At 34.3% G+C, this 19,406-nt stretch overlaps 1 protein-coding gene across 3 annotated transcripts in view; it reads left to right on the forward strand.

The window, feature by feature from the left end:
• LOC123704323 (juvenile hormone esterase-like) overlaps positions 1-19,406 on the forward strand; it is a 31,770-nt gene that overhangs the window by 1,895 nt on the left and 10,469 nt on the right. The window contains exon 2 of one of the 3 annotated variants that reach the window (XM_045652652.1): positions 14,042-14,096. The exons of 1 other annotated variant lie outside the window; for it this stretch is intronic. In XM_045652652.1, the coding sequence (XP_045508608.1) occupies positions 14,053-14,096 (44 nt within the window). In that variant the 5' untranslated portion in view covers positions 14,042-14,052. Of the gene's footprint in view, positions 1-14,041; positions 14,097-17,884; positions 17,907-19,406 lie in introns of those variants that run through there. One more of the 3 variants, XM_045652654.1, reaches the window with a different exon arrangement.

Genomic DNA, 19,406 nt, shown 5'->3' on the forward strand with positions numbered 1-19,406 from the left:
GTGGTTATTTCGTAAATCCTAAAGCATCCTCACATTGACCCTCAGGTTTATATTATTAGTAGGATATTATTTATACAAATCATGACTCATTTATTCAAATAAACATTAAACAATGAGTCGTCAACGACATTGGTCTCTTTCCTTTAGCGTATCCTTTTCTGGAATCAAATCGCATTACTACGAAACTTATCATAGGTACGTATACATTGTGGTATACGTATTATAATGTCCTATCCTACTAATATTATAAATGCGAAAGTTTGTGAGGATGGATGGATCTATGAACCTATTTTTGTTCTACCTAGGTAGGTATTTCACGCTAGACGGATTAGGATGAAACTTTACAGTAATATAACTTATCACATAATTTATGTGCTATAGAAAATTGTAAATTCTTACTTAATTTTGCCGCGGATTTGTTCGCGGTTTATCTTAACGAAAACTAAGAAAAATGCCGAATTGGTCGAGCGCTTATTGATATTTACATTTTATGCTTAGCAACACATTTGGAGATTTTTAATTATATAGATAAACTAGATTTCCGCCCGCGGCTTCGCCCGCGTTTGCAAAGGAAAACCCGCATAGTTCCCGTTCCCGTGGGATTTCCGGGATAAAAACTATCCTTTGTTTTAATTCAAGTTACCCTCTATGTGTGTGCTAAATTTCATTGTAATCGGTTCAGTAGTTTTTACGTGAAAGAGTAACAAACATCCATACATCCATATATATTAGACTAGCTTACCGCCCCAGGCTTCGCCCGCTAAAACCTAATAAATTATATACTTAAACCTTCCTCTTGAATCACTCTATCTATTAAAAATAACCGCATCGAAATCCGTTGCGTAGTTTTAAAGATTTAAGCATACAAAGGGACATTGGGACAGAGAAAGCGACTTTGTTTTATACTAGGTATGTAGTGAAGAGAAGATAAGTTTAATCCTTACATGAGATTTTGACTGGTCATTCTTTCGATCATACGTCCAAAATAAGTTCATTTCTTAACTTAATCGATACACACATAAAATACGACGCAATGGATGCCTGCAAGAGTAATTATTACAAACGGGTTCCGCTTTAAATAAAATCGAAGGTCGTCGCTATATTGTTCAAATTTCCATTATTTATCTCTCGTACGTGTAAGGCTGAGCGAATGACCTAGGTTCTAGGACACGTTATGTTCACTAGGCCCTGCACCTGACCTTATATTAAAAAGGGGTGCTATCGAGTTTCTTGCCAATTCTTCTCGGCAGAAGTGACATTCCGAACTGGGGCCGTATTATGACCTTTTATTTCCTCTTATTGCCTCTTATTTCCAGACAGTTTACGCTGTGAATTGAATTGACTGGCAAATTCATATTATAATCGCAATGACCAGCCATGGTGTTAATGTTTACAAAATCGATTCAGTGATAAAATTATATTAGGCCGGATATTACATGCGACATATGAAGCGGAAATTAACAAGTAAACCGGGGTGGACGCTCCTCGTGAAGAAATTTAGTATGTTAGGTTTGATAGGAATATTCAAAATCAAGTAGGTTGCTTATTAGGAGTCGAATCATTTTTCCCATTTTCATTTTGCTGATAACAATAATTATTAGTGCTACATTTTTGGTTAGTAAAGCGCATCACACACGGTGAAGATAATGTAAAATATATATTATCTTAGAACATATTTCCGATTAATTATCGCTCGTCATACAAATCCTATGATCCATAACACACGACGAAGATAATATATATTTTACCTTCTATATATTTAAGTACCAAGCGATAAGCCATCTATATGCCGGGAGATACTGACACAAAATTTCGGGTCATTTGTAACAGGATGGCGGTTCTACAGGAGTCTTAGTACGCAATGACAATTTTATATTAGAGAATCTTAACATAAAATATTATAGTATGTTCACCGTGTGTGATGCGCTTAACTTTGACCGATTTTCCCCTTTTTTCACAAACACTTGACATACACAGATTAACAAAAAACACAATTATTTTTATTATCATCATTCAGGTATTCAAATGGTCACATATGAGCTGTCATATGAATACTTATACACCACATTTTTTGTGAACCCAACAAATTAACATTAAACACCAATAAGTCAATATCATTTCATATTCGTTTTACTTTCTCCTCATGAGATATTTACTCGCCTTCACTTTTCGCCCGACTTTATAATATAGAAAATAAAATGCTTATTACGAGCTTTCTAAATTATGTGAATAAAACTCGGCTGTTTTAAATAACCGTTAAGTGTAGTACAGTTTTGAGTGTGGCACAACCTTCTTAATTAGTCGAGCAGTTATGGTTTTATCTTGAAAGTAGCTTATAGTATCTGTAGTAAAGAGAAATTCCAATGGGAATGAAATATTTCATCAAAGAAAAGTAGTCTATATTTCTGCTCTCCTAGCCTGCTAACTATCTAGGTATCTCCAAACAAATATCATATCATAAATCATAATCCCTACGCTACGTTCTGACGTGAAAGACAGACAAACACACATCGCACATAAAATATGAGAAGGGATAATATAATTTATAGTCAAGTAAATAAATTGATGCACTTTTAGTTTCTGTGATCTGTGGATGCACTAAACGCTGAGCTAACGAGCCTCTGATGATAACGATGGAAACAATTTTGGAGCATTTTAAGATGCCATAACCTACACCTTAGTGATATTATCTGATTTCTGTTTAAATGGTGTAACTAAGCATTACATACTACATAAATCGTATAGTTAGTGTACTATGACGTAACATAGACGTCGGACTATATAACACCTAATACTGACTTGCCCACCTTATACCAGAACATAAGTACTATCCCGAAAGCTAAAGATACTATCTCTATTGAAGATATCCATCTCATTAAGAAAAGCAATGACCTTGGGCGTTTTGTGTTACGTAATTTGCTTTCACACCTTCACTAATCAATAAATACGGGCAAGTAGGTGATCAGTTGTGCTAAGGCGTAATGGTTGCCCCTAGCAACCGGATATAGATTTAGATTCCTTCTCGACGCGTGGGTGCGAATTTCTATTGGATACATTTTTGTAATTCCATCTTGCAATATTCATTCCTATTGAAAATAAATATTATTGGTTTATGTTTATGTAGAGAATGTAGCTATAGAACAGATAATATTAAATAAAATATCGTTTCAGGACAGTTTCAGTGGCAAAACATTTGTTACAAGCTGTTCTGTTTTTTAAATCGGTCCGGTTGCACGTTCAAACAAACAAACAAACTCATCTGTTTTATAATTTATATAGGTAAGTAAGTAGATATCAAATGAAATTGTATCTAAAGTCGAGACATATTCTCAGCCCCCCTAGCCAAGTGGCTTTCTGTAATCTGTATCTACAGCTAACGTCAATCTCATACATTCGTAGTCTATTCTATTGAACGCTACGCTAACAGAAAGCCACTTGGCTAGGGGGGCAGTTCTCATAATATCGATTCGACACTGCTAAAGTTGATATTGTAAAACCTAGTAAAAACACTGCATGTAATTCAAGGTAACACCTTGCAGTAAATGACGTGGAAGAATCTTGAATAAACATAAAATTAAAACATTATAATTACTTACTCAGACAAGATAAGAAATAGCAAGTTACTATGTAATAAAAATATGTGAAAATGACGAAATACAATCACGATTTAGCTCTTCAGAAGTATCTATGTGTTACATGAATTTGTGTCATTGTAACACGGTTTTTTATTAGCTTCACAGTTCACCTGTAGGGACTCGATTTTGACCCACTTTAAACGGACAGATTGAATTAAAACGTTGTACACTCGAGGATCGGTGACAAATGCCAATACAATAATTTCATTGTCTTTTAACTATATCAACTACTAGCTGCGCTCCGCGGTTTCACCCGCTTGGCTCCGCTCCTGTTGGTCTTAGCGTGATGATATATAGCCTATAGCCTTCCTCGATGAATGGGCTATCTAACACCGAAAGAATTTTCAAATCGGACCAAAATCGTTCCTGAGATTAGCGCGTTCAAACTAACAAACAAACAAACAAACAAACAAACTCTTCAGCTTTATAATATTAGTATAGATTTACGTACTACCTGCCATGATGCCGTATAGCAATATTATCACCAGTATGGGAAAGTGATGGCGCCAGACGACCCATATAGCTCTGTCATTTTTCCTTATTGGAAATAATACTGCTTTAAGACATCATGCTACGGGGCCATTTAAGTTTATCCGGTTAGAACTGAGATGAAAATATCCTATTTGTTAACCTAAATTATACACATTACGGTACTTATGGCGTAACTGTGATAATTAGACAAGTTAAACTTTAGCAAGCATAAATATAAACAGTATTTACAGTCACATAACTAGTAACTACAACACTAATACATAATACATCGTGTTCTTTAATATTCTGGTTTTTGTTTTATCATTAATAGTTGCGCATGTAATGTTAGGAATTTTATTAAGTATATTTTTTGTTACATTATTGAAGTTTTCGTAAGGATCATAATGATACGTAACACAGCATTCTATATTCGCAAAGAATATTTAAAAACGACCCAGTAGTTTTTGCACTAGATATAAGTCTATTTCATAAATAATATACAAGATATAGGTAAGGATTTCCAGGATAAAACCTACCCTATGTCCTTTCTAAGATATCCAATTATATTAGTTCCAAAAATTAATCGGTTCACTGGTTTAGTTGTGAAGAAGAGACAGACATACAAATTTACTTTTGCATTTATAATATTACTAGCTTACCGCCCGCGGCTTCGCCCGCTTTGTCTAAAACCTAATAAATTATATACTAAAACCTTCCTCTTGAATCACTCTATCTATTAAAAAAACCGCATCAAAATCCGTTGCGTAGGTAGTTTTAAAGATTTAAGCATACAAAGGGACATAGGGGCAGAGAAAGCGACTTTGTTTTATACTATGTAGTGAAACTAGTATTTAGGCAATTGTTGCTCTTATCAATTTTTCTTCCTAAGTACCCCTTCAACATTCCACCAAAATAACAACGTCGTACACAATGTAACACATAGTAAATAAAAGTAAACAACGTGTAGTTTGTTCGTTTTGACGTGGCCATATCAATGTCCCCTAATTGATTAAGCTATTATCTTACGAGCTATTAGCCCAAGTCTAGAATTACAACCCTAAAAGGTTTCTGTAGTCTGTCTAGTCGATAACTTCTAAGACCCAGTATAGAACATGAATGAGGTGAATCGATTTGCTAAACTCATAAAACACTTTTTTTATAAACGTTTGTTTTCTATTATATTAGTGCCCTTACGCACTAGCGGTTAACCGCGGGGGCGGCTAACCGCGCGGTTACCCGCTTTTCCATTTTAATATGCAACCGCTTTTATGATTAGTGCGTAGTGCGTACAATCATAAGCGGTTGCATATTAAAATGGGAAAGCGGCTAACCGCGCGGTTAACCGCCCCCGCGGTTAACCGCTAGTGCGTAAGGGCACTTATGGTTTACGTCATTAGTTTTTTCTTTTACTAGTTACTTTTTGGATAATCTAGGATTCTTAACTTGGAACATAGATCGGGATCATGTTTCGCTTTGCAGATTTATTGTACCTGGAAGTTTTGATTTTTTGAAACGATAAGAATTTTCACAGACACAGAAGACGATTTAAGAACAGCTTTTATAAGTCGAAATTAGGAAATGTAATTCTTTTAAAGACAAAAGAAGTCAAATGGCAAAGGAAACCCTTGATATCCACTCAACAAAATATAGGATGGATTATAAACTTACTAGCGGTCCGCCCCGGCTTCGCTCGTGGTACATATTTCACAATAAAAGGTAGCCTATGTTCTTTCTCAGGGTCTAAAGATTTTCTGCGACTCAAAACTCAATCTCAAACATTTATTTATTCAATTAGACTTCTAGAAGCACTTTTGAATCGTCATAACATAGTTTTAACATTTACCATCCATTCGGAAAGCAGTATCTATGGAGAAGAACCGTCAAGAAACTCTAATAACAAAGCCAATCAATCGACGGTAAAAAGTCTAGAGAATCACAAATCGTAAATCGCGTGACGCCAGCAGTTCTACAATTCAGGTTATAACTGATCATTATTCAATGAGCAATGTAAATTTTAAATACTCGAGAGATGTGCTTTACACATTTCATGAACCAATTTTCTATTGCAAGTTATCTTGTTAGTGAGAGTTTTCAATTTTATGGCAGGATTAAACTTCGACTTCTTAAAGGTGGAAGTAAATTTTGTAAGTCATCTGCTGTGGTCATCTGTCAATGAAACTACACGAACGTCATTAAATTAATAGTATGATTTGTATTTAAAATCTACATCTACACTTCTACACTAATATTATAAAGAGGAAAACTTTGTTTGTTTGATTGTAATGAATAGGCTCATAAACTACTGGACCGATTTTAAAATTTCTTTCACCATTCGAAAGCTATCTATCCACGAGTAATATAGGCTAGGTTTTATCCAGGAAATCCCACGGGAACGGGAACTATGCGTGTTTTTCTTTGAAAACGCGGGCGAAGCCGCAGGCGGAAAGCTAGTCGTTAATATGGATAGTTTTGCGAATTTTGGTTTAAAATGACATTCACTAGCATGTTAGGTTGGTAAAAAGGTAACCTGCGTAAAAGGTAGCCTAAATGCGATCCAGACTATAAGCAATCTGTCAACCAAACTTTATATAGATCCGATCAGCTGATTTTACGTGAAAGAGTAACAAACATCCAACCATACTTACAAACTTTCGCGTTCATAATAATAGAAGGATTAGTAGAATTGACAACCAAAGAATCGTTACAGAATAAAATCATCATACAAAATCACAATTGTTACAATTACAATGTGCTCCATCGAATTATCTCCGCTACTCAGCCTTGAAACTATTTGCTAATGTATAACTTTCAGCTCTTATCACGCGACACGGTAATTACAATTTGTGACGTCATCACTTTCTTCATACAGTTTTACACCTTCGAAAGTATAAGGACGTTTTTGCAGATCTTTGCTTTGAAGGACTTTTGGTTATACACTAACTACTATTGTATCATAAATACTTTAAATAATATTTAAGAAATTTTGCACTTACTTTATTAATTAAGCTATTTCATAGCTTCTATCGCGGGCCTTGAGCGCGGGGACCGAATCCAGAAATTCCGTAACGAAAATATGTGTGGCTTGAAGGCATGCTATGCAATAGCTTTACCGCGGCAGTCCCCGAGTGCCACACGTCTTTTTAAATATTTTTTAAACCGACTCGAAGGGTTACTGTGAAATCTTAAAGCCCTGTCTTTCCCCGCACTGGAATAAGTATTGCTTTAAAACGTTACCAAAACGATACAAGTCCTTCGAGCCGGATTAAGACATTTCCAATTTAACACTTTGGTGTTAGATTCAAAATTTCTGTCAGATAATTATAGAAGGGAAGAATAATTCGTCAGAATGGTTTCCTTACAACCTACAAGAATCTGCAACAATTAAATACAGGTGTAGCATGCCTTGAATGACAACAAACTGACCTTACCGAATATAATATCGTACTATAAAGTACTTTATTTATATTGTACTATAGAATTGATTTTTTCAGAGAACAGGTGTAAAATTTCAGGGCCTCGCAAATTCTTTCTGAACATTTTGTTTATATTATAGTAGTAGCAGGCTACCATTAAGCGTTTTTTATTGTTATTTAATGCCAAAATTCCTATTATACGAGAAAATCAATTTAATTTAACTCTTACTTATTTATGCATCGCAACAAGATTTCCTACCATTAAACAATACAAACGATACGAAATCTTTTACATTAACTATTTCGGCCGCAGATAGCACACGTTTTTCTGAAATCAATTGTGCCAGTGAATAAAAATGAAATGTGAACAAAAAAGACAATGAAGCAGTACTTAATGTTATAATTATAATAATTAAATTTTGCTACTGTGTCCACGGTTTTACCCGCATTGCTCCGCTCCTATCGGTCTTAGCGTGATGATATATAGCTTATAGCATTGCTCGATAAAAGGGCTATCTATTACTGAAATAATTTATCAAATCGGATCAATATTTCCTGATATTAGCTCGTTCAAGCAAGCAATCAAACAGCTCTTCAGCTCATTTATTACTAATAATAGTTATTACATTATAAGTTCCTTTATTCCGGTCAATAAATGAAACATTATCTACAGGGAAAAAAGTAAATACCATTGCATAGAGGTCAGAAGTGGAGGTAAATCAAATAAGGACCATTTACCTTCTAGGATTACGCAAATATAACTGTTTTAGTAATGTTTAGTCGCATGTCGAAGAATCAAAAGTTCGACGACATGTGACATCTGCCCGCACTTGGCCAGCTGCAGCGTGCTGGATTATGGCCTGTACCCTCATAGGTGGCCCGTGTCCCAGCAATGGGATATATGGGCTGATGATGATGATGAACAGTTTTAGTATAACGCAGAAGTGTTAGTGGACCCTATTTATGTTATCTATGATTTCGAGTCTGTGATAAGATCTCGTTTTATCTGTTTGGCTTGTGTTGTCACTATTTACTGATAGTTCGTATTTATTGAACTCGCACTCACGTAGCTCTTCTGAATGTTTTATGAATCATAGTTTTAGGTTGTTTGTGTCACCAGATTGGCGAACATATTTTATTGGTTATTCGCCTCGATTACATAAGGCGCTGTTTATAGCAATTAAAAATGTAGCTCGTATAATTTGCTTAGATTCAAGGAGATAAACAGAAATATTACTGTTTATTGTATTAAAATTGACCATGAATAATACTGCATTAAAGTCAAAGTAGTGCAAAAGGATCGTTTTCAAATTTCAACCGTCCTCTGTCCGTTTAATTTAATTCATGACCTTGGCCATTGCTGCTTAGTAAATTCTATACATTTAAAGTCTGCTCATGCACACTTTGAACCAAAAATTTCGTCGAATGGGACTCTATAGTTTTGCATCATCCTTACCTATAGCTATGCCGCGTGGTTGCACCTGCAAAAAAACAATATTAATATTTCTATATATAGATTCTTCTGTTATTCTGATGTATAACATAATAGGTACCTATATTATAACTAGTAGAGTTGCATCCAAATTTGTTCCGTAGTTTCTTCGAGATACGGTGCATTTACATCAAATGAACATAGAGCAAGAGCATTCCTTCGTGATCTTTTAGTGTAAACCTAAACGATAGTTATCGTTTACACGTATTTAGTGTTGTTCAGTATTTGAATATTGCATGGAATCTTTTCGAACGCACTAGGAACAACGAAATAATGCTCTACGCCTGTTTACACTAAAATAATTTGACATAGTGGGGTTAGAATGATGATACCATCAGATGTAATTAAAGAGCTAGGGCGCAAGAGCAACTTTTGTCTCGGCAACTATTTTGTCTCTCCCATCAACTCTGTATGGAGTTGAGTCTTTTCTTACTAGCCCATAGAGTTGATGGGAGAGACAAAATAGTTGCGGAGACAAAAGTTGCTCTTGCGCGCTAGCTCTTATAGTACATACGCGTTCAAGTGTTTACTATGTAATAGATTCTGAATGATTATGGATTTCGCAGTGAAACTGCAAGACGTCGTGAGTCATGCGTGTGCGCATGCCATATGTTTAGTCATTTTGAATTTAACGGATATCCCTTGAGGTATTGTTGGTGACACAGTGATGTTAAATGTGGAAATGTGTGGCTTCTTATGTTTTTTAATGTATGTTAAAATATATAAATAAATAGGAGTTATAGAACCTTATGCTAAGTTTTAACTGCTTTCCGAAACGCTGACAAATGTTAATCTATGCATTATGACGATTCTATTTTTAGTTGAAAAATTAATGTATGATTACCTATGAATTTATTTGCAGAATTAAATCGATAGATAGTATAATAGATAGATAGAAAGAGAAAACATCTTTTATAATATATACCTATTGTTTGTTCCCGTGGAATTTCCGGGATAAAATCTATCCTATGGCCCGGGGTTAAAAGTAGACTATGTCCTTTCTCGGGTATCAAAATATCTCTATACCAAATTTCATGCAAATTGGTTAAGGCGTGATTGAGTAACAGACAGACAGAGTTACTTTCGCATTTATAATATTAGTATGGATTAGCATGATTTGTGAGGGTGATACGAAACTTTTTATTACTATGGAATTCCACCTTTACCTAACTTTTATATATAGGTACTTTACCAAAAGACCAAATCATAAAAATTGATTTGGTTCAGGAAACAAGAAAACAATTTACTAGTACTTACTGTCTCTATGCAGAACATTTTTGTTCATCGAAGCGAATGGGATTATAAAATGTTACTTTAAAAGAAATGCACTGTCGTTCAATACTTTGATACTTCATGTTAGATAGCAAACAGGATTACGTGTAATACCTGCGTTCGTTAGTCTTGTGTGTGAAGGTCGACACTAAAAACTATTATATATAACTATATAAAATCAAAGTAAAATTCTCGTGTGCGTTTTGTGACCATACTCTTCCGAAACGGGCTTGGGCTTTGGTGTGGTAGGTCTGAAGATAGGTCGTCTTTTGAAGTGAAACTTCTTTAGGTGCGTTGAGAGTAAAATTTCAAGGTCGCGTCATGGCAATACCGTCATGGAGTAAAGCGATGATTTTGGTTATCTTTAAATCTTGCGAAATAAGTTTTACTTCTGACACGTCTGCTCGGCACACACGTTTTTATTGATATTTTTAATTCTTCTCGTTCTTTCCTGTATTTCTTTCGTCGATAATTTCTGTATCGATCTTAAGCAAATGTTTATTGGGCGTGGTGGAGTACTATCAGGCGCCCCAACAGCTTCTTTGCCGTTGATGCCAAAAAAAACATGATAGGGATACAAATGATCTAGGAAGATATCTAGGAATAACTTTTGCTGGGTCATCGAGATAAGTTTTGAACTGAATCATGTTAACGGAGAGTAGTTTTAGAGACGCTATTTAGAACCAAATTAAGTGTAGTTTTGTACTGTGGAAAGACATATTAATATTCGTTTCGTACCAGGATGCTTATACTTTCTAAATATAATTTTTCTGCTGAATCTCCTTTAACATCGAGATGACAGAGATATTTGCTTTCCTATTTGAAGATTATGCCTCAATGCCGGTCCTGGCCTTGTCACCTTAAAGGAAAACCTTAAAAAATGACTCATACACAAATATATTATAGCAACATTCACACGTTATTTCTCATTCAACACGCGATATTATTAAACAATATTTATTATTTATTAACAGACAATTTAAATAGTGTCCATTGTTTTGAATATGGGTATGCTATTGTCTGCTAGTCACACGTCATGGGCCAAACTGATTTCATAGCTGTCCTTAACCAGTGACCTCTTTATATTAAAAAAAAAAAATACGTGTGGCATTCGGGGACTGCCGCGGTAAAGCTATTGCATAGAATGCCTTCAAGCCACAACCTCCGTTCCCGTCCCCGTGGGGAGCGTGAGGTTTGTTTTCGTTACGGAATTTCTGGATTCGGTCCCCGCGCTAGAGGCCCGCGATAGAAGCTATGCAATAGCATTTTTATTTAACATCATCTGCATTGATTCGACATTTTAACTAACATTCCCAAAAACGAACGAGGTTCACGCTTTTATTAGCTTCACCTGTATGTTTGTATGTAATCGACTCCTTTATACTCAATTTTGACCCACTTTAAACGGACAGATTTAATTCATTCTTTGTACGCTTATCAAGGATCGCTGACAATACAATTATTTAAAGTTTATGCGTGTTTTTTAACTAAAGGATAAGTAACAATAGTAGCTATACACTATACAGTGTATGGAGAAGTTTACTACTATTATATGAATATTCGAGTTATTTAACTTAAATCTGGTAGGATTTTGACGTTTCATATACGTATGTAGGTACATAGGAAATTTGCAGAAATCCTACAAAATACAATCCTGCTTTATTGAGTACTAGCTTTAGCCCGCGACTCCGTCCGTGCGGAAAAATTAAGATTTATTTTTTCTACGTATTTTTCCGGGATAAAAAGTATCCTATTTTATGCCCAGGATAATAAAGTATAATTATACCAAGTTTCATCGAAATCGAACCGTTAGTTTTCACGTGATGCCTTCACATACAGACAGACAGACAGACAAAAATTTTTTTAATCACATATTTGGGTTTGGTATCGATCCAGTAACACCCCCTGCTATTTATTTTTTCAATATTTTCAATGTACAGAATTGACCCTCCTACAGATTTATTATATGTACTAGCTTCCGCCCGCGACTCCGTCCGCGCGGATGTCGGTCTTTGCGTGGATGGTTTATTTCTCCATTTTGAGTAACTCGGACAATGACATCTTATAAATATCTATTGGACCCAAATACAGCTAGGTCTATAATAATACGCAACGTGTGTTCGCGGTACCTACTACAGAACAACGTCTATGGATAACTGAAAAATTGAGATTAATTTTTTTTCTACGTATTTTTCCAGGATAAAAAGTATCCTATTTTACGCCCAGGATAATAAGGTATAATTATACCAAGTTTCATCGAAATCGAACCGGTAGTTTTCACGTGATGTCTTCACATACAGACAGACAGACAGACAGACAGACAGACAAAAATTTTTTTAATCACATATTTGGGTTTGGTATCGATCCAGTAACACCCCCTGCTAGTTATTTTTTCAATATTTTCAATGTACAGAATTGACCCTTCTACAGATTTATTATAAGTATGTATAGAATAGATTAGATAGGGAGGCGAAGAGGGGAATTTTCTGCAATACTCGAGCGTGGCAGTTTAAGATATGAGAGATACCTTAGACCTAATAGAACAAACTTTTTCACTATTTAGCTCTATATGTAGTGACGCGCGCCTAGGATAGACGATCAGATTAGTAAAAAAAAATCGATAGTCTGAAATACTCGAGCGCGTCAGATTAAGATATTGGGGGTTGATTTTAGTGTTTTAAGACTAAATTTAATTAATCTGACCATAAGTCCTTGACGCCGCCGAGTTATAGGGTTGCGGACTTGTAAAAAAAAAACGTTAACCCGGCATTCTCGAGCGCGATTTTTTTTATTTTTATTTTGAAGAATATAATCTAAAACTTATTAAAAACACAAAATCTGCCGGTTTCCGCATGACCGGAAGTCTGGAGGAGCCATTTCGTCTTCCGAAAAACGCGTTGCAGCATATAAGTCGCGAACTTTACTTTTTCAAAAAAAAAAGTTTAAATAAACAAAAAAGGTAATTTTATTTTACAAAAAAAAAAGGTCTCTTTTCATTTTTGTCCAAAGTTTAATTTTTTTTTTACTTAAAGCATCACAAAAACTCAAACTCCCGGTTTTTTGAGTATATCTCGAAAACTGAGGGTGGTAAGAAAAATTGATATGAAATAACGATGATTAAAAAAAAGAAACCCACAAACCTTTTTCGGTCAGATTAAGAGAACCCACCAACATTTTTATCAGATTAAGAAAATATGCTTTCAGGATACCTAGATAAACCTCCCCTATGAAAATCTGACGCGCTCGAGTATTTCAAAAGGACTTTTTTTTTCTGCATTTTCAAAAATTCATCGTAACTTATCGTCATGCCGTAATCGTCAGTTTTTTTAAGGGGAGCTTTCTTGGGGCCTAATTAACACCCCTTCCGAAAATCTAACGCGCTCGAGTAAATTTTTTTTTGTGGGCCTAGCCCCACCACGCAAACCGGCAGATTAGTATACCGTTGTTATCAGAGGCACTTGGGGCATACGTAGTATGAATATCTGACGCGCTCAGGAATGCCCAAGTAACTGTTTTTTTTTACATTTTTGAAAATCCGTACACGCCAAACCCACCGCTAAAATGGTTTTTACCATAGAAGCTTTTCTTTTCGAAATTATTTTCTCTTTCGAATTTGATAAGTCTCGACGACGCCGTTGAATTACGCCATTTAGCTACCTCGCCTCCCTATCTATATAGACTAGTTTTATACCGGATTAGTTACATTATTTATTGTGTTGTTTTCATATTTTATTTAATATTTTTTTGTTCTTTTACAGCAACATAAAAAATGACGACCATAGATGTAGTGAACGAGTTTTTAGATGACTTACGGTGAGTCAACACTGGTTGTTAGCTACTAACATTAATGCTACTAACCGTATAATGTTTGTTAGCTACTAATATGAATGCCACTAACCGTAAAATGAATGTTACTAACCGTATAATAGTTGTTAGCTACTAGCATTAATGCTACGACTAACCCTCTAACAGATTAACCACTAACCATTTACTTAAATAAAAATAAGCTAAGTTATTCATATTTACATTTAGATATTAATTAACATTTGGGAAATAAATAATATTGTAATAATACTTAATACGTGTAAGTATATAGAAAATAAGTGGCAATTATTTTTTCCAATTAAAATAAAAGAATTCTAAACAATAAAAAAAGTAAAAGTTTTAAGGATTTAAAGATTTTAGATTGTTGGTAAAAGATAAAAAAGATACGATCGAACATAGATAGATCCTTTAAAATTAGCACAATGATAAGTTCGTTTGTCTGTTTATCTATGTAGATGGATATCTTAATTATGTAATTTGTCTGGATCGATGATAAATAATAGATACCTACACCTAATTACAAAGTCATATAGATAAATTATTGATATTTATTACTTAATAGCATGTGTGATTTTTGTACCTACTACTTTCCTAGCGATATTCATACACACGTCATACACATTGACGAATCCCGTCCGACTAGGGCCCTTCCAGCCTCCTCCACTCAAGCGACAGCCGAAGCCGAGGTTCGAGATCCCCGTCAAGGGGATGCCCTTGCGCATGTCGCTACCAGGGTGAACCTTCAGTTCACCCACGCGTCTGCGTTAACATGTAGAAACTAGAAGCCCTTCTGGCTAACATTGAGAGACACCACACAAAAAAAAAATTACGAATCGCCCTATGATTACTCTTGAACCCTTTACTATGTCTAGGAATCGAATAATCTGCAATTATAAGTCTGGACCATTTTCTGAAGATGGCTAATCGAAATTGATATTAAGATGAATCCATTCGTATAAAGATTGAAACCTGGGGCCTTAGCCAAACGGCAAAACGCCAAGGAATAGAATACGCTATCGATAGAAATTGACATAAGCGTATGATGTTTTGCATAAGGATTCGGTCACCCTACCAACGACAACGACGACCACGAACAAAATTTTCATCCAGTCGCAATTAAATAAAATTGTGCAAAACACAATTAAAAATGAAATTTAAGAATTTCCTGTCGTATTGGTGTTTGGAAAAAAAAATTTTGAGATCAATGGATAAACAAACAGGTTTTTCATAGAAACGGTGGCTCCTAGAAAAAAATGTATTTAACCTTTTTTATAGATAATTAGATTATATACAATTTTGGTTCAGGTGATTGTATGATAAACTTACCGTCTCGGCGAAAATCGCAAAAAACCCTATTTCTTTTTATTAATTGACCTCGAATTTTTTTATTCCTGAGTACCAGAATGACGGGAGATTTTAATATTGATTTTGAACAAATTTCGGCAAGATTGGAACTTTGGTCGTGGTCGTCTGCGTCGTTGGTAGTGTGATCGAACCATTACCAAAATGTCATGAGCTTATGTCAATAATTAGCGTTAGCAGTTTCTATTCCATGGCGTTACGTACGTTTGTCTAAGGCCCCTGAATGGTCTAGCAAAAGAACACGTACCATATTCGATATTACGTATTATGTATTTTGTAGAAGTAATAATTCACATATATATTGTAATGATTCCTTCACGACATCATTTTGTACTGTTGTAATGTAATTCCGGAAATATATATCGGTTATAAAGTTACTACCTATATTTGTATTTCAATAATAGACTCTATTTATATTGAAATAAGAGCGTATGTATACACATTTAGCGGCTGTTGCCTCTGAGAAGTAAACAATCCATCATGTCACGTTTTTTAGGGTTCCGTATCTAGACGATAAAACGGGGACTAAGACTTTGTTGTACGTCTGTCTGTTCTTCTGTGTATCCGTCTGTCATCAGGCTGTATCACATGAGCCGATAGTTATTTAAAATTTCAGAAATGATGTGTACAGAGCAACATATTATAATGAAATAATAAAATAATAATAGTTTAAAAAAACTAAAAAACACGCTTTTTATAGAAAACTGAACTAAAAAATAGAAAATTTTATCAAATTAGTGTATTGTCATCGGTCCTCAATAAATCTACAAAGTTTGAACGAAATCTGGCCGTTTAAAGTGGGTCAAAATCGCGCCCAAAGAAGTCGGTTACAAACATACAGGTGAAGCTAATATAAAGCGTGTAAAAACGAGTTTCGCAAAGGATGCCTATAGAATATAGATGCATAATAATTGAATGAATGTCGAATTTTTTTGTAGTTGCTCTATAGATTTTTTGTACGGAACCCGTGGTGGAGAGTCCGACTCGCACTTGACCGATTTTTTTCAGTTTTATTGTTCTTGAAAATTCCACTCTTGCGTAAATTTTGCGTAAGACAATATAATTCAGTTTACGGGACCGTATATCGGTATTCGTTAGAATCTAAGTCTAGAATTTTGTGAAAACAATTAATTTTAAAATCGGGTAATTCGAAATTTAAATTCAGTTTGAATGTTGGACGTTTCCAGAATTTGAAAGACGTAGTGCTCAGTGAAAATGTTCTAAATTCGAAATTTAAATAGAAAAGGAAAAAGTGTGAATTTATATAAATTGGTGAATTATTTGTCTGTGTTTGTTTCTTTTTGAGTTAATTGTTTATGGCTAGAAGCCTAGAAGAATTGCTAATTTTAAAAAGAACGGTATTTCGCTTCTTACTAGCCAGAGAGTCGAGGCTCATATCACTAGGCAAGAAACCGGTAAATAAGAAGATTTCCGATTGCGTAAAGAATTCCGATAATATTTGGACAACGAATTTGGATACTTTAAGCGAGGATTTGACTAAAAATATTAACGTTATACCGTATATAAAAGAGGAGTGTGGACATACTCATATAAGTAAGACGTATATATTTTCGTCAGGTTGTGCAATGGTTTATCCTAAAATGGTATATTGGTAAGTAATTAACGATTGATATGGTATTAATGATATTATTTATTATGAAGAATATTTGATTTATTTCAAACTGTTTAATTTGTTAAATCTATACTAATATTATAAAGCTGAAGAGTTTATTTGTTTGAACGCGCTAATCTCGGGAACTACTAGTCCGATTTGAAAAATTATTTCGGTGTTAGATAGCCCATTTATCAAGGAAGGCTATAGGCTATAAATAATCACGCTACGACCAACAGGAGTAGAGCCACGGGGGTGAAACCACGCGGAGCAGCTAGTACCTAATAATATAGCAAACGATATCCGCATAAAAATAAAATAAAAAATATTCGTACCAGTCTCCCTCGTTGCTTCTTATTTATAGGTAAAGCAGATACATACAATAATATAATACATTTACCTTTGTTAACTTTTTAAGGTTAAGTAGATTCTTCTATTAGTGTAAAAGTTATAAAAATTAAACTAGTGAAACATAAAACATAAACTTTAAAATACAGTTCAAGAGATCATACGAAGTGTCTACTGATAAAAAATAACCATTGAATAAAAGTGGCGCTTTTGAATAATTTTTTTTTTATTATTTTAAAAATCTCAATACAATACATGGTAATCAATTAGACACAGACATAGGTACCTACTGATCTTAGTAATCCAAAATTTATCTATTCCTAACGTATAAACATTTTTAACAAATTACTTAAACACTCATGACGCAACCGAACACGATAAGCCCTAAAGATGTTATTTTTGTTCCACTATGTTACGACATTCTTATCAATTTGACTCGTGACTTAGTTGTGCCTCAGGTGTAAGTTAATACACAGGTGAGTTATTTAAAATTTCACTGCTAAAATCCCGGAATGGACTGCTAAAATTTCCTGGCTAAATACGGGCGCATTAGGGATAATGGAGTGCTAAATTTTGTTGGCTATTTGTGGATTTTGCATTATTAGTGGTATGTGTTTTAATACGAAAGTAGTTAATATCGAGGTATTTAAAAAAATGTAATTAATTGATTGTTGAATAATATAAAAACTTGTTATGTAAACGTACATTTTTGTGTGAATTTGTGTCGTTGAAATAGGTAGTTTTGTCGCAGTAAGGGATTTTGATTATAATTTACATAATAATTTATTGTTTAGTTTGAGTATGTATATTCAAATATATAAAACGAATGTATTATATACTAGCTTTTCGCCCGCAGCTTCGCCCGCTTTGTCTAAAACCTAATAAATTATATACTAAAACCTTCCTCTTGAATCACTCTATCTATTAAAAAAAAACCGCGTCAAAATCCGTAGATATAAACATACAAAGGGACATAGGGACAGAGAAAGCGACTTTGTTTTATACTATGTAGTGATTTCTAAGTTACATCTTATTAGGGTTTATTTCATACATAAATGATCTTTCCGAGCCGGTAGATGTTTATCTAGCTATTATGTTTTATAAATAAAATGTTAAAAGTCTGCAATTTTCCGAATTCAATTTCATCTGCGACATTCCCAATTCATTTGGAATAGATGTCTTTTTATGTTGCTGAATTTGATAGAAATTGATTCAGCAGATTTGGCGTGATAAGTGATAACATAACATGGTCAGATTCAAATTTATAGTGCACCAGTTTTCCGCTAGCGGCTTTGCCTGTGTTGTCTTAAACTAAACAAATTATATACCAAAACCTTCCTCAAAAATAACTTTATCCATCGAAAGAACCGCATCTAAATCGGTTTTATACTATGTAGTGGTTATATGTGGTATTTTTTGTTATATCTAGTTTGTCAAAAACTCACAGTTAAAGTCATATCACAAATATTTTATCAATTGTGTATCGATAACATGAGATTAAGATATAGATCTTCAATAGAAACAGATGTGTTGTCAATTCGATTGTGTTTGTATGTATGTAACTCAGTATAACTACGATCTTGGTGAACAGAATTTGATTTTTTTCCTTGCTAAATTAGAGTTGAATCAAGATTCTTTTGATAGCAATGTTGTTTTAATAAAAAAGAGCGTGTGTACCGAGCACACGGTTCAGAAGTGAAACTTCTTTGGCAAGATTCAAAGCTACCAAAATCGTCGCCTTACTTTATGACGTGAGGGTATTGCCATGACGTGACCTTGAAATTTTACATTGAATGGCCCTAGAGAAGAAGAATCTTTATTTTTCACTTAAAAAAATAACCAAAGATTAAATAAATTAAAAGTACGATGTTTTCTAGAAAAAAAAAATACAAATTATTCAAAATTAAAATGATTAGTTATCAGTAGGGCTATAATTGGAATTTAATGACCTGTCTGTAACAAATTAGATATGATTT

Source organism: Colias croceus, chromosome 29, assembly GCF_905220415.1.
Source record: "Colias croceus chromosome 29, ilColCroc2.1".
Lineage (NCBI taxonomy): Eukaryota > Metazoa > Arthropoda > Insecta > Lepidoptera > Pieridae > Colias > Colias croceus.